The sequence below is a fragment of the Vigna unguiculata genome, chromosome 3 (assembly GCF_037176805.1).
Source record: "Vigna unguiculata cultivar grain cowpea cultivar isolate G323 ecotype 2 chromosome 3, ASM3717680v1, whole genome shotgun sequence".
Classification (NCBI taxonomy): domain Eukaryota; kingdom Viridiplantae; phylum Streptophyta; class Magnoliopsida; order Fabales; family Fabaceae; genus Vigna; species Vigna unguiculata.
The window spans coordinates 45,979,001-45,994,141 of NC_140794.1; the positions used below are offsets into that span (position 1 = coordinate 45,979,001).

Genomic DNA, 15,141 nt, shown 5'->3' on the forward strand with positions numbered 1-15,141 from the left:
CTTACATTGAACAACATTAGGTATGTTCTATAGTTAAAGAAGAACCTTATTCAAGCGATCAGATGACCAAGTATATAAGAAAACCTAAAAAAGAACATTAATAAGTTGTGAAGCAAATCATAAGTTTGCTTCAAGTAAATTGAGGACATTAAAATTATGTTTGAAGGTGATTTTAGAGACGAATACAAACACTAATTTTTTTATAACTAAAATATTGGTAGTTAATGTTAGAACATAATTTAAATTTTAATTCATAATTTAATTATAGTTCTTTGTTTAAATATCATTGATTTTTACTTTATAATTTAGTCATTATGAGTAATAATTTTTTGTTGGTCGCCAATTTAATAATTATAATGCACATTGAAAAACTATGCATCTTTGGCATTGTATTTGTTTTCGTCCTAACTAAAGACGGTCACAAAGTTCATGGGGAATAAATGTCAAACTTTTACTGAATTTGAAATTTTGTTAAATAGTACATATAAAATAATTACAAATTAACATTATTTATTAAACTAAAATTAATTATTAAACTAAAATTATCTATTTAAACTTAAAATTTTAATTATAATAACATTAGTTAAAATATTATTAAAATTAGTATACTTTAACTAAATTTAATAAACTATTAAAATTTCTTGATTATATGATTAATTAATACAATTTATTAATTACTACTCATTTTAATTAATTATAATTTTATAGTATAAAATTTACAAATGTAAAATAAATAAATTTATTAAAATATTTAGAATTAAATATATTTTTTATCTTTTAACTTGAAGTGAAAATTAGAATTAGTCTACTTTTAAAATTTTGATTCAATTTAATCTTTTAACTTAACTTTGAAAAATACATCAATTTAATTATTTTAACTAAATTTTATAAAATTATTTTACATTTCAAATATTATTGTAAAATAATTCAAATAAACTAAACTATATTTTGCTAAAAAAAACTAAATTTATATATTTTAAAAAATAAAGATTAAATTGATTCAAAATTTTTAGAATCAATAATTTCAATTTTTACTAAGTTATATTTAACCCAAGGTTAAAATACCTTTTTTATCTCAATTTTCGTCAGGTTTTGTTAAATAAGTCCTAATTTTGGTTTTGTATTCAAATAGATCCCAATCTTCCTCAATTTTATTCAATTGGGTCTTTTTTTTACTAACATCGTTTAAATCATTAACGGCCATGAACAATGACAGCCACGTGTATCTTCGCGGTTTTTTTGAATTTTTTTATTTTTATTTTTCATTTTTTTTTAATTTGTTTTAATTTTTTTAAATGTCTACGTGTCAACTCAGCAGCGTGCATGTGTCAAAGTCAATTTTCTATATTCAATTTGGTTCCTATATTTGTTATTTTTGTTCAATTTAATCCTAATTTTTGTTAACATGAACTAATTTGGTCTCTCTCAAAATTGAAACCAAATTTAATTTTTATATTAAAATTCACATTTTTTATTAAATATTTTTATATAATATATTAAAATTCACATCATTATAACTTTGATATAAAAATTAAATTTGATCATATTTTCGATAGGGACAAAATTGGTTAATTTTAAACAAAATTAGGATTGAATTGAACAAAAATAACAAATACGGGGATCAAATTGAATATAGAACATTGACTTTGACACGTGGCACGCTACTGGGTTGACATGTAAATATTTAAAAAAAAAAATTTTAAAAAGTTTTAAAAAATTTTAAAAAAATTAAAAAAAAATCACGAACCGTCACTGTTCATGACCGTTAATGATTTGAACGGTGTTAGCAAAAAAGTACCCAATTAAATAAAATTGATGAAAATTGAGATCTATTTAACACAAAATCAAAATTAGAACTTATTTAACAAAACTTGACAAAAATTGAGACAAAAATATATTTTAACCTTAATCCAATTATTTATTATAAATTATGAATTAATAAGTAAAAAATAATTAAAAATTGTAATAAAAGGGAGGTGCGTCTGATTTGGATGCTGGAAACAAAAATTCAGACTGCTGTGTTACAGTAGAAGTGATTACAAATGCCAATTTTAATCTTTTTTTTGTTAGATAAGAAAAAATGAGAAGATAATAGGAATGCTTTTAGTAAAGCATTCCGTGAAATTTATTTATATTCTCCTTAACTTTGCTAATTTGCTATCAGTGAAGTGATTGGTACGTCATATAAAATGAAAAGTAATAATTTAAAGAAAACAAAGTACCTAAAAATTAAAGTGGAGAGAGTGTGAGAAAAAGAAAATTGAAGCCCATAAGCAAAGGGATTTTGTGGTGCCACGTATCTTTCAATAATACTCGGGCCCAAATGTCGGGTCTTACACTCTAATTTACTCCTGACACGTGTTACTATTTAACTTGTCCGAAGATCTGGGTAACGTTCGGTTCGATAATAATAATAATAATAATATCCAAGATGTTATTACAAATTATTTAATTCTTAACAGAAGAAAGATAATTTTAGTGTGATTTTAATCATATTTTTGCACCTACCGGGAAGTGTCTTAAACATAAGCTAAAAATATTGTATTTAAAAAAAAATCATCTTCTATGTTGTTCTGTTTCTTTTTTTTTTCTTTTAAACTGTTTCAAATATATTTAAAAAATTGAGTCAAATCTAACTATAAGAACCTTTGATTTTCTTTTTTTCAAGATAAAGGTCACTTACTCGGTGTTGTCTCTTCTCATAACCAAATGACGAAACACAGAAGAGTGTGAGAAAGTGCTTTCAACTGCTCCTTTCTAAAGCAAGAGACAACAAAATATCAGTTATTTCCAACCAAATCACATTCCCAACTTTTCTTCATTCTTCATTCTAATTTTGCAAACTCAATCTCCGATTCTGATCCTCACACCATTCAAAATAAGAAATGTTTGTGAAGAAACTAGTAGAGAAAGCTTCCATCAAGAAGGTAACTCCTTATCTCTTCTCTCTTCTCTTTCTTTCCTTTCATATTCTTCTTTTTTTCTTTTCCACCATTGCTTCTTCTTATCATCATCATCATCGAAATTCTTCAGATATTTATCATCACTCACTCAGATTCATTAATTGCTTATTAAAACTGAAACACCCTTCATTTCTTTCTGACAATTTAAGCTGTGTGTTCTTCACTCAAAGTTTTGAACCATCACTCATCATCAATTTTCTTTCGAATCTAGATTTCCTTTTCTTTCTTTTTCTTTTGAACTTAGATACTCGGTTTATATTATATTTCGAATTATAAAAAACGAAGACTTCGATTTCAGCAATACAATTTAAAACATAAATTCGAGGATACTATGGTTGTCATAAGTAATATATTTTATACACCCTGGATATTGCTGCTAAATTTCGTTTTTATCCTTACTCTATCGCGTATTTTAATTCATAGCTCAAAACAATGGTGGATATATGATGAGCATATGGTATACGAAAACTGGGTTTCTTAAATATTTTACATAATATTTTTTTTATAACGTGACAGATTCTTTTTTATCCAAATTTATTTTTCTTTTCACCGTATTACGTTTCTGGTTTTAAAGAAGGGCTGCAGAATCTCAAGAAAAGGAAAACGTTTTGGGTCGGTTGAGTTGTGTTTCAAGACTTGTTCATGGTTGAAAATTGATTACATTAACGATATTTACTGAAACAGACACAAACGTTGTGTAAATGTAAATGTTTTCTGCGCTTTACGTTTCAAAATAATAAGTTCATTTTAAGGACCAAATCGTATTTACCATATGACGATGAAAGGTGATAACTTAACTTCCAAATTAACTTTCAATTCGAAGTAATTAGGATCCTCCACAGTAATAGTAACTACACAACGAAAAGTGAAATGAGTAATTTTAATGGTGACACGAGAGAGAGGGAACAGAAAATAAAAGAAAAGAAAAGAAAAAGATAGTTTATATATATATATTTAAAAAAATGGATAGGATTATGGTCGGTGGTATATTGATGAGTGGGCCCATGTTTGAATGCGTTAATATTGGTCAAGATCTGTTAACCCACTGCCACTAGAATCCAAGGCCCTATGAAAGGATAATTTACACTGAAAATATTAAAATTCGAAAAAAAAAAATCTTCAAACAATAATTGTTTTAAAACTATTAAAAAGTCCTTTTAGTATGTGAACTTAATTAGTTCCTATCATTTTATAAGTTGTTTTATTTATTTAGTTATGCTATGTTACTTTGGTTTAGTAGTAGAACTATAATATTTCAACAACTAGAATTTTCTGAGTTAAGTTTAGGTATTAAAGTCATTGCGAGTGATTAAATTTAAGTATGTCTTGCACAGAAGCACCGCTAAAGTGACAGACAAATTACATCTTTAAAGGTTTCTTCTGGATTTTAAGCTTTCATAGGTATATATAGGTGAATTATACTTTCAGAGACTAAAGTAGTTGTTATACGGCGAAAATAGAAGTAATCAGGCGTAAGATACTGTTAGTTGTGAATATGATGAAATGGAATTAGGTGTTCTTTCTTCTGAGTTTTGGTCTGAATGTAAAATTTCAAAATTACATAAAAAGATAAATAACATGCATGGTACTTACTTTTAGAAGATGACACGAAGTCACGAACAAATATAATAATGATTCAAACTCTGAGCTGTTTTATCATATTGTAGTAAAATATAATATGCAAATAACACTCTTGTATATGTATGAAAACCAGCTACAACCTTAGAAGCAGAACTAAGAATATAGGCATTGAACTTTATGAATTTCTATGCAGACTGGTGGAAATTCATCGGATGGATTAAAGGCTAGTGATGTAGATCCACGGTTGGTATTTCATCATGGAGTGCCATCTGGTGGTGCCAATTTCGCCTACGACACCATTCAGAGGATACTGGCGATTTCTACAAAGTATGTTCCCCTCAACTACATGCTTAATGATTCAAACTAAGGTGCCATTGTAGTGCATATAATGAACATATACTCTCATAGTTGTTACTTTCTAATCAGTTTTCTGTTGCACTCCTTCCTCTATAACCATCTAAGTGGCAGAGAGATAACTAAAAGTGTAAAATTCCTTGGAAGGGCACATGCTATGTAAATTTACAAGGTTGTTGAAATGGGTGAGTTTTCATACTTGAAACTGATTTTGTGAGTTTTTCAAAAAGGGATGGACAGATTAAACTCTATGGAAAAGATAATGCTCAAGCCATGCTTGAATCTAGTGAAGCCCAACCTAGCAAGTTTCTACAGGTTATGTGCCTTATCCATCAAACTGTTGTGAAAAATGTTCCTTTTTCTTTAGGAATGTCAAGCATTTAATGCATTAACAATGCTATTATATTTAATGCATGCAGTTCATCCAGAACCAAGGTGTACTTATAAATGTTACTTCCAATAACCATATTGAGGCGAGTATACATACGGGGACTTGCTCATATGTGTTGTATTTTTCATGTTGCTATGAATTTAAGCTTGTTCTGCTGATATAATTCAGTGTAATGTGTCAATATACTTTTATTATCATGTTTGAGATCTCAGTTTGTTCGGCAAATTGATTGTCCTGTGTCCCTTTACATTTAGGTTTGGGACATCGACAAGAAATCGCTGTCTGATGTGTATATTGCTAAAGAAGAAATCACTTGCTTTGCAGTTATTCAACATAGCCTCTATATGTAAGTAGTAAGTGTAATTCAGAACAAGCTATATATGAAGCAAAGCTGCGTAAGTTATTTATTGCATGTATCTGTGTTGGCAGGTACATAGGACATTCTAATGGTGATATTTCAGTTTTGATGCTTGATCAAGAACCATCATGTCATTTGGTTAAGATGAAATACACCATACCTCTCTCAGCTTCCTATGGTGAGAAACATGTTACACCCTTTTTCTTTTTACTTCACATGGTACAAGTAAATCTTACACTCAATTTGGATTTGAAGAAAAGAGTACACGATGATGATTATAAATCTTAAAGCACCTGGTTGTCAATTTAAGTACCTTAATTATCTTTGTTTAGGTAACTCTGAAGTGTCTGATGATACTGTTGTGACACACATACTGCCTCAACCAGCAGCTGAAAGTAAGAGGTGATCTTCACAAACACAGCCATCCTTAGGATGTTGTTATATAAATATTTTGGTTCATAGTTTTTAATTGATCGTTTATTTGTACACTCAAACTTATGTTCTCTTATGTGTTCCATTGCAGGGTTCTCATAATCTTTAGAAATGGTCAAATGATATTATGGGATGTTCAGGAAAGTAGAGTTATTTTAAGAAGTGGTGGAAATATGTTGCAGCTGCATAATGAAACAAAAAAAGTGAGTTCGGCATGTTGGGTGTGTCCATATGGAAGTAAAGTAGCTGTAGGGTATAACAACGGAGAGCTCTTCATTTGGAGCATCCCTTCTGTAAATATTGGAAATGCCTCATCATCTGAATGTAGTTCTCAAAACACTCCATTTCTCAAACTTAACTTAGGATATAAGTCAGACAAAATCTCCATAGGATCAATAAAATGGGTTTATGCTGGAGGAAAGGCTAGTCGACTATATGTTATGGGAGCTTCTGACTATGCTACTGCAAACTTGGTGCAGGTATTTGAATGCTTTGCTCAGAGCATTTGTAACAAAATATCTTGTCCCAGTACAAATTATTTGAACATTTCTGTCTCTATATCTTTCTTTATAATGAGTTATTCCTAAATGATGGTCCTTTTCTGAAACAAATAAAACTAGAGTTTACCATTACAAACTACAGGAACTTTGATTTTCAGAAGGCATAACGCACCCTTTGTTCAAAGAATTAGAACTAGGTATAATTTTCTAAATTAACACGCACCACTTTTCACTATAAAGTTTTCCCATTTAGCTAAATGAGATGTTTAGATCTTGATATCAGTAAAATTGAGTTAAGTTTAAAGTTCTATTCTTAACATTAGACTAACTTATGTGATTGTATGAGGCAGGTAGTGTTGCTGAATGAGAATACAGAATCTCGCACAATTAAACTCGGACTTCATCTCTCTGAATGTTGTACTGACATGGAGATCATATCATTAACTTCACCTGAGCAAAGCAAGCATAAACAAGATTCTTTCATTTTGCTTGGGAAGTCAGGCCATCTATATTTGTATGACGATAGTTTGATTGAGAAGTATCTGCTACAATGCCAATCTAAGTCCACGCCTTCACTTCCAAGGGAAGTAACTGTGAAGTTACCACTGATAGAATCAAGCATCACAACAGCAAAATTCATCTCCAACAATTCTAATGTGTTTAATTTTGAAGATGAGGTAATATGGTTCCGAAACTATAATTTTTGCTTTACCATGCTCATTCTGTTTGCAGTCCACCTTTTTGTAAATCCATTGATTTGGACCTTGTTTGTCTTTGTCACATAGTACTACACACAGCTGTTCAAAAGCTATCCATTGTTTGTTCCTGTTGAAACAAATCAGAAGGATGGAATTAGCCTAAGTTCGGCCAAATTTACTGGATTTTCCAAAGTTCAAAACTTGTACATAACTGGACACAGCAATGGAGCCATAACCTTCTGGGATGCTTCATGCCCCATTTTCGTTCCGATTTTGCAATTGAAGCAACAGGTAATACTTTTATCAGTCACACCTACTCTCAAGTTGCATTCAGTGGAAAGAAATAATTAGTTTGTACAACAAAATAATCCATACAAAAAAGTTAGCTTTACTAACAACCTCCCGTTTGTTATACACAAATTGCCTGCATAATATGCGAAATGCTCCTTTAGTCTTCTTGTGGAATATTTCCCTCTTTCAAAAAGAAGCTACTTTCATGAATGCAAACCATCAGCCAACTTATTTGTCTAGATAGTTAGAGTTATTGATTTCATTGGCTAATCATGCCAATGTTGTGTTGAAGTATTGGATTGATAAGGAAATTTCAAAATGCTTTTACAAATCTCTTTAACCAAGTAAATGTTGAATAGCTAGCTAAGTATGTTACACATCAAGATATTATCAACTTTAAGCACAAGCAAGCTCTAGGGATAAAGGCGATTTTTATTCTTTTCCATGTAAAAAATTTACTTATTTATTGAGTTTTTTATGATTTGTTTCCTCCATCTCAATCCAGAGTGAAAATGACTGTTCATTAAGTGGGATACCATTGACAGCATTATACTTTGATAGCAACTCTCCAGTTCTTGCTTCTGGTGACCAAAGTGGAATGGTGAGGTTCCTCGATATGATAATTTCCTTCTCTCTCGCATCATTCCCACCTGCCTTTAATATGTCTGTCGTAAACATGATGTACAGATTTGCATCTTTAGATTCAAACCTGAACCATATGCAACTAACAGCTTCATGTCTCTTACTGGTACGTGGTATCACTAACACATACCTTTTGCTTGGTTATCATTTATCAGAGGGCTTGCATGATTCATATATTAATCAATACTGAGTTCCCTTTTTCTTTTTCTTTTTTTTTTTTACAGGGGGTGCAAAGAAAGGAACTGATCATATAATCCAAAGTGTGAAACATGTAAAGAGTACTGGTGCCATTATTTCAATGAACATGGATCCCAGTTCAATGCATCTTGCTGTTGGCTCTGATCAAGGACATGTGAGATAATTTTTTACTTTTCTTTTGAATTTTGGAAATATGGTCCTAGCTTGATAGTCCAAGTATTCAAAGAAATTAGTTTAAGGTACAAATTCCAAAAAGCATATTTTAAAAGATAGGGCTTTTGCAGTTATATTAAAAGAAATAGAAAACCTCAATTTATAGGTCAGTAGATAAACATAATGGTCTTCACCAACGATATTCCCACAAGCATAATTGCCAGACTAACCACTACAGCACTAATGCAACTATAAAGGGCCACTACACATACCAATGATCATAGGACTGCGTAAACAACTTCATTAAACAACTTAACAAATAATGGACCATTTAGCATCACCAAAAAGGAGCATATTGTGTCTCTCCTTTGTGCAAGTTTCTAGCAGATTTCTGTTCCTTGATCATATGTTTGGGTGGTAATTGCTAAATGTTTTGCTACTTGAGCTTTGACAAATGATCAACAGATATTGCATAGGACTACCTATTTTTGTGTTCCTAGTGTTTTGACATTATAGTTGTTTATTGACTTTCCTAAATAACTTTTATGCAGTAACGTTTATTCATCCATTTTGCTGCAGGTTTCAGTTTTTAACATAGATGGGCCAACTTTGTTATACCAGAAACATATTGCAAGTGAAATTTCTGCTGGTATCATCTCTCTGCAGTTCCTAACCTGCAGTTTACATGGTTTTGAAAAAAACATTTTGGCAGTTGGAACAAAAGATTCATCTGTTATGGCACTAGATAAAGAAAATGGAAACACACTAGGAGGAAATATTTGTCCCAAGAAGCCCTCTAAAGCTCTATTTATGAACGTTTTGGGTAAGAGTGTGTGGTTGGCATAATTATCAATCATTGATATATAGTCGTAAAGATGCTCATTCTGTTAAGGATCAAAGTTTCAACACTGTTCTTGATTGATCTGAAAGAAATTACTGAAAATGGTAAAAGAAATATTGTTGTGGTACACAGATGGACAAGGTGAACAGGTCAAAGGATCAATTACAAAAGATGGATTAGACTTGAGCGAAAGGAACCATATTGATGATGCAACAACGAAACAGCAGTATATTCTGCTTTGTTCTGAGAAAGCTTTGTATGTATATTCATTGGTGCATGCGATTCAGGTGATGCATGAATTCCTTACATCCATAACCAGGAGTCATGAATAACAAAAATATCAGCTAATGCTTGCCATGATGTATTCCAGGGAGTTAAAAAGGTGCTATACAAGAAAAAGTTCAATTCTTCATCATGTTGCTGGGCATCAACATTCTACAGCCATTCTGATGTTGGCGTCGTACTTATTTTCACTACTGGAAAAGTAGAATTAAGGTGGTGCTTTTTCTCATTTGTTAAAGTGATAACTCCACCTATTTTGAGGATAGTTTTTCACTGTCAAAAGTTAAGAAAAATATATCATTGTTTGTAATGTATTGTTGATCTCCCATCATTTTCTGGTATACCCCGGTGTGCTTTTCAAGTCAGACAAGCAAAAATGCATAATCTTATTTGAATTTTTTAATTACTGCTATTTTTCTTTCGAGAATGATTAAAACAGCAATTGGTTTTGTAGTAGTACAAAAACCAGCATGAGGCCTATTATTTCGATATTCAAGGGCTTTATACTGTATTAGTTGGAATTTGGACTATTTCTGTATTTTTCTGGGAGATATAAAGAACTTCAGTTATTCCAAGTTTTAAGTGATGTCAAGTACTTTCTCTTCTTTCTCTTTTTGCTAAAAATAGTTTAATTCATAGACATATTTTATATGGTAGGTCTTTGCCAGAGTTATCCCTGGTTATGGAGACTTCAATTAGAGGTTTCAGTTACTCTCCTCCAAAATCAAAGTCATTTTCTGAGAGCCAGATATGTTCTTCATCCAAAGGAGATCTTGTTTTGGTATGAGCATTGTTTTTTACCAGTACAATTTTCTTTAGAAGTTATATATTAAAGTATTAGTTCCATTTACAGGTGAATGGTGACCAGGAAATTTTTGTTGTCTCATTGTTGGTCCAAAGGAATATTTTCAGGTAATAACTATATACAATACATGGCTCAAGAGTCAAGATGGCACAGTAAATCTTCTTATCTATCTCTTGCTCTTATGCATAGTACAGAGAAATACGTGGTTATGGATATTGGAATAATATTCCTCACAGAGAAGATGAAAAGTGTAACATTAGTACCCTCATTTTTACATTTTGTTGACTTCTAGGCCTTTGGACTCTATTAGCTGCATCTACAGAAAAGGAATGATGCTTTCACAAGAAGAGCTGGTCCCTAGCCCAGTCATAAATAAGGAAAAGAAAAGGGTAAATAGTATAAATAGTATATTTTAAAATATATAGATAGATAGATAGATAGACAGAGATATTCATTATCTTTGTGATAAAAGGTGTTTGATCTTCATTTTGGTCTTCTCAGGGTATATTCAGCTCTGTCATCAAAGATTTTACTGGCAGTAAAGAAAAACATGCTCCAATCTTGGAAACTGAAGATTCTAAAGAAAGTATCCAGAAACTCTCAGCTATCTTTTCAACTGAAAATTTTCCATGTGATGCTGATAATAATGATAATCTGACTGTTGATGAAGATGAGCTTGAATTAAATATAGGTACGGAAGTCCCTTAGATATGAGCTACTGAATATTATATAGCCTACAACGAAGAAACAGAAATTGTCTATTTATATTAATGAATATATGACCTTTTCATTGACTCTGCTGATCAGAAAATACAAATGGTAAATAAATCGACTGCTTCCTAAGGCAGATTCTCGTTTTTGTATCATGTGGATAAATAAACAATCATTTTATTGGTGTCCTTGTGTACAGATGACATTGACCTAGATGATCATGAAGAAAAACGCAAAGATCAAGGTATATTGGGAGGTTTTAACAAGAAGAAATTGCCTGCAAAGTTTCTGGCTTTGAAAGGTTAGTGCACTTGAACTACTGGGATTGGGATGAAATATTTGCTCATATGATCACTAATTTTATCATTTGATTTGGGAGAAGAGTGAAAAAACTGCAATACCCTTCATTTAGCGTACATTGTCCAAGACTGTCCTTAGAGTGTCTTCTAGGCTGCTCTAGCCCTTTTTCAGCATATGGACACTGCATTTTCCCTGCACAAAAGGAAAAATTTTCTGCTTAGTACAAATGTCAGTGCTGAGACTTCAACTTATAACTTTCTGCCAACCACCCAAACCTATTACCACCATCCCATTGACCTGCATAAAGGAACAACATAATAGTGGCTGGATTTCAAAGTTAGAAGTAGGTGGCATACCTAAAATTTCATAGAAAATCTTTGCGTAGGGTAAAACCGAAAATACGATGTGTATTAATTATGAGAACAGTATATACCGAAAGGATTACATAAGGCCTTTACATAGGAACAAATTCACTATTCTAGTGACAAACTTCTAACTACAGACGAAGTAGTTATCTTATATTAGATACTGCTTCTGTTCCAGTCTTTTCTAGATTTCCTTTTCACAACCAGTTAACTCAGGCAAGCAAAGACTGCATTTTAATTTTTAATTGGCTGAAGATTATCAAAGTGCTATCTTATATGCTGCTAGTTAAATTAGTTGAAGTTGAATATGCAGGAAGGTTAAAAGAGATGAAGGGCAAAATCCAGAAAACATCGGGTAAAGAAGAACCACAAGATGAGCAAGCTGGTGCAGTCGATCAAATTAAGAAGAAATATGGGTTTTCCTACTCCAATGTAAGCAAGCACGTTTAATCATGCATTGCAGGAACAGTTATTTATTCATTTGAACCAGGCTTTAATCTTTTAATCTGACACTGCAGGAAACAAGCGCTGCTAAATTGGCACAAAGCAAGTTGCAGGAGAACATGAAAAAGTTACAGGTATCTTTGTTGATAAATAATATTTTTTTTGTAACATTCTAAGCATAAACAGCTACTCAGTACACTTGAGAAATTTGGTTGGTATATGTTATTTTTCGTATTTGGCAGGGAATCAACCTCCGAACAACAGAAATGCAAGATGAAGCAAAATCGTTTTCATTATTGGCAAACCATGTACTGCAGACTGCTGAACGGGAAAAAAAGAATTAAGAGCATCTACTCACCGATTGAACCACAAATTTGCGTTATACATTTGTAATGTGTTTAGCTTAGTTGTATTTATATTTTTTCTAACGACGGAAGACCAAATTATTGAAGTTTTGGATTTATATTGAGTAATGTATATAAACCTACCATTTTTCCTCTTAAATAATGAATCGATCTGTTATGACTCGGCCAAGGATGAACTAATATCATAAAATCATAACATGAGGTCAAATTAAAAAATGAACATTAATCAACCACTTTTTCACCACAATCACTCACAAGTAAAAAAAAACTATTAAAAAACCAACTATCAATTTGGAGTTCAATAACAAAATCATGCTTTCACTGCACAAAGCTCGACAAAACATTAAATCTGAATCTCAATAGCATAATCACTACATAAAATGCGCTTTCACTGCTCCATACTCTTAAAATCATAAAAGATGGTCACATTTCATACTCAAGTTCTTGGTTGAATCATAAAAGATGATCACACTGTGCATAACCTTTAAATCAATGTCATTTCGTATAGGCAAAAAATATGGAATATGGAAGAGTGGAGATGAGAAATTCGAGGTTGAATCCCACTGGATGAAGGTCCAATAATTTATAAAATGTGATTGAAAACTTATAGTGTAATCTCAAATTTTAAAAGTCAAAGTATAGATTCTTCTATATTACTTAATAAAAAATCAAAAAGTTGCATAACACAAAATATCACAAGACAACAAAATAAGAAAATAAAAAGGCAGAATAGAATTTCTTCGAAAATTAACTGGAAATGTATCATCATAGCATTGACTTTAAGTACATAATCTTGATACTCGACCCTAGTTTCAATTGTGCACTAACCTAATACTAAAGAGAACAAATAAAAATCCCGAAACTAATTATCAAAGTGATTTGGGCTGGGAACCTTCCTATCAAATACTAAACCCAACATCTATTCAAAATATTTTTTCCCACATCAACCTAGGCTCCATCACATGTAGCAAATTTCACTCATCATCTTCATCATCCTCCTACAAAAGAAAACAAACAAAATAATTAAGTAACTAATTAATCATAGCACAAATCAGCACAAATTATAATCAATGATTAAATTATTTTACCTCATCTTCCTCCTCGTCGTTAACCTCAGATTTCGACTTGTCAGATTCTTCTTCCTCTGAATGTTTTCCTTCCTAAACATCAAAATCAAATATCAATTAGACTACATTAAAAACAACAATAATACAACCATATATAAGAAAATGCATTTACCAATTTCTTATTATACGCCGAGATGCTCTTCTCATACTCTTCTTTTTTCTTCTCAGCCCTAGCAATGAAGGGTGCCTTTTCCTGAAACAATTAAACCAGCACAATATATCAGAAACAACTTTCTTTGCATAATTATTAATTAGCGGTCCCAACCATTGCAGGCAAACAATCAACAAAATTCTCTTCAGAAATAAAGACTCACCGCGTCAGACAGAGATTTCCATTTGTCACCACCAGCTTTGCCAACCTAAATAGTTATTAAATAAGATGCACATAAGAAGTTAAAAATCAAGGAAAAATCAGTCATCTTCTAGTAACAAAACAGAAAAAACAAGGAAACTCACAACAGCAACAGATTTGTTGTTTGGGTGTTCCTTCTTGAACTGCTCTCTGAACTCAGACCTAAAACAATCAGAAAAACCTCAAGTTAGTATCACAAAAAAAAATACATCACAAATCAACACCGAACAAAATAAATCTATGAATAAAATTCAAAGAAAACCGCACATGAAAACGAAGAAAGCACTTGGAGGTCTCTTCGGCTTGTTAGGATCCTTAGCAGCCTTCTTCGATTGTTTCCTACCAGCGCCAGCGCCCTTGCGCTTCAACCTAAACGCATAGCAACAAACATTAAATCACAGAAAAAAAATCCAAAATAAGATCTAAAAAACCAGATCTCAAGCACAACAAGGAATAATCAACAACACGATACCTGTTATCAGCAGCTTTAGTATCAGCTTTGACTTTCGGCATGGCGAAAATTGATAGAAACGGAGAGTCTCGGTGTGGAATTAGCGAAGAGCGAAAGGAAGGGTTTCAAAGAGAGAGATGAAAAAGTGAGAGTGCACGTTGTGCTGTGAGGTTTGGGCGCGATGGGAGGGGATAAGAAGGGTTGTGGGGAGGGGCAGTGTAGAGAAAACGCAAGTGAAAATCGAATCGCGAAAAAATTGAAGTTGGGGTTTTACGCGGGATTTCGACGATCTTTTGCCACGTCAACGATCCGTGTGCTGCAAAATCATTCGCTCCCAACAACACCTTGAAATCAATGTGTTTCCTTTGTGTGTGTGATTTGGAGAGGAGAGGGGTTGCTTTAGAGTTTTAGCACTGTGCACTGTGTTTTGAGAATTTATTGGCACGCGTCACTGATTTATTATAATGACTGTTTTACCCTCGTATCGGTCTGCAATATTACCAAGATGCCACGGGAATACGAGTATCACGCCACGTG

At 32.0% G+C, this 15,141-nt stretch overlaps 2 protein-coding genes across 4 annotated transcripts; one reads left to right on the forward strand and one right to left on the reverse strand.

Annotated features, from left to right (window-relative positions):
• Positions 1-2,660: 2,660 nt before the first annotated feature.
• LOC114177565 (uncharacterized) lies at positions 2,661-12,843 on the forward strand. Of its 3 annotated transcripts, XM_028062959.2 has the most exons (24): positions 2,661-2,927; positions 4,738-4,871; positions 5,129-5,213; positions 5,318-5,371; positions 5,544-5,635; positions 5,719-5,825; positions 5,980-6,049; positions 6,171-6,558; positions 6,930-7,256; positions 7,365-7,568; positions 8,074-8,169; positions 8,256-8,316; positions 8,435-8,562; positions 9,141-9,384; positions 9,535-9,689; positions 9,773-9,897; positions 10,342-10,465; positions 10,538-10,596; positions 10,782-10,878; positions 10,991-11,180; positions 11,400-11,501; positions 12,179-12,297; positions 12,384-12,443; positions 12,552-12,843. In XM_028062959.2, exons 1-24 carry the CDS (start codon positions 2,886-2,888, stop codon positions 12,651-12,653), a joined length of 3,165 nt encoding a protein of 1,054 aa, XP_027918760.2. In that variant the 5' UTR covers positions 2,661-2,885; the 3' UTR covers positions 12,654-12,843. The 3 variants fall into 3 exon arrangements, with proteins under 3 accessions (XP_027918760.2, XP_085526712.1, XP_085526713.1); XM_085670586.1 differs by lacking the exon at positions 5,318-5,371; XM_085670587.1 differs by lacking the exons at positions 2,661-2,927; positions 4,738-4,871; positions 5,129-5,213; ... (1 more) ...; positions 5,544-5,635; positions 5,719-5,825 and having other exon boundaries at positions 5,995-6,042.
• A 540-nt stretch (positions 12,844-13,383) lies between these two features.
• Positions 13,384-14,895, reverse strand: LOC114177566 (high mobility group B protein 2-like). Its single transcript, XM_028062960.2, has 7 exons — positions 14,626-14,895; positions 14,421-14,522; positions 14,258-14,315; positions 14,116-14,160; positions 13,914-13,994; positions 13,763-13,834; positions 13,384-13,672 (listed from the first exon to the last, which is right to left on the reverse strand). The coding sequence occupies exons 1-7, from the start codon at positions 14,664-14,666 to the stop codon at positions 13,649-13,651; spliced, it is 423 nt and encodes a 140-aa protein (XP_027918761.1). The 5' UTR covers positions 14,667-14,895; the 3' UTR covers positions 13,384-13,648.
• Positions 14,896-15,141: the final 246 nt, after the last annotated feature.

What these genes read in the sequence shown, in the direction of transcription:
- LOC114177565 (XM_028062959.2), top strand. Translation starts at nt 2,886, where the DNA reads ATGTTTGTGAAGAAACTAGTAGAGAAAGCTTCCATCAAGAAG. An exon ending in ATACTGGCGATTTCTACAAA is followed by an intron (nt 4,872 to 5,128) that starts GTATGTTCCCCT and finishes TTTTTCAAAAAG; the next exon opens with GGATGGACAGATTAAACTCT. An exon ending in TAAATAAGGAAAAGAAAAGG is followed by an intron (nt 10,879 to 10,990) that starts GTAAATAGTATA and finishes TGGTCTTCTCAG; the next exon opens with GGTATATTCAGCTCTGTCAT.
- LOC114177566 (XM_028062960.2), bottom strand. Translation starts at nt 14,666, where the DNA reads ATGCCGAAAGTCAAAGCTGATACTAAAGCTGCTGATAACAG. An exon ending in ACTAAAGCTGCTGATAACAG is followed by an intron (nt 14,523 to 14,625) that starts GTATCGTGTTGT and finishes CTATGCGTTTAG; the next exon opens with GTTGAAGCGCAAGGGCGCTG. An exon ending in AGTGCTTTCTTCGTTTTCAT is followed by an intron (nt 14,316 to 14,420) that starts GTGCGGTTTTCT and finishes TGATTGTTTTAG; the next exon opens with GTCTGAGTTCAGAGAGCAGT.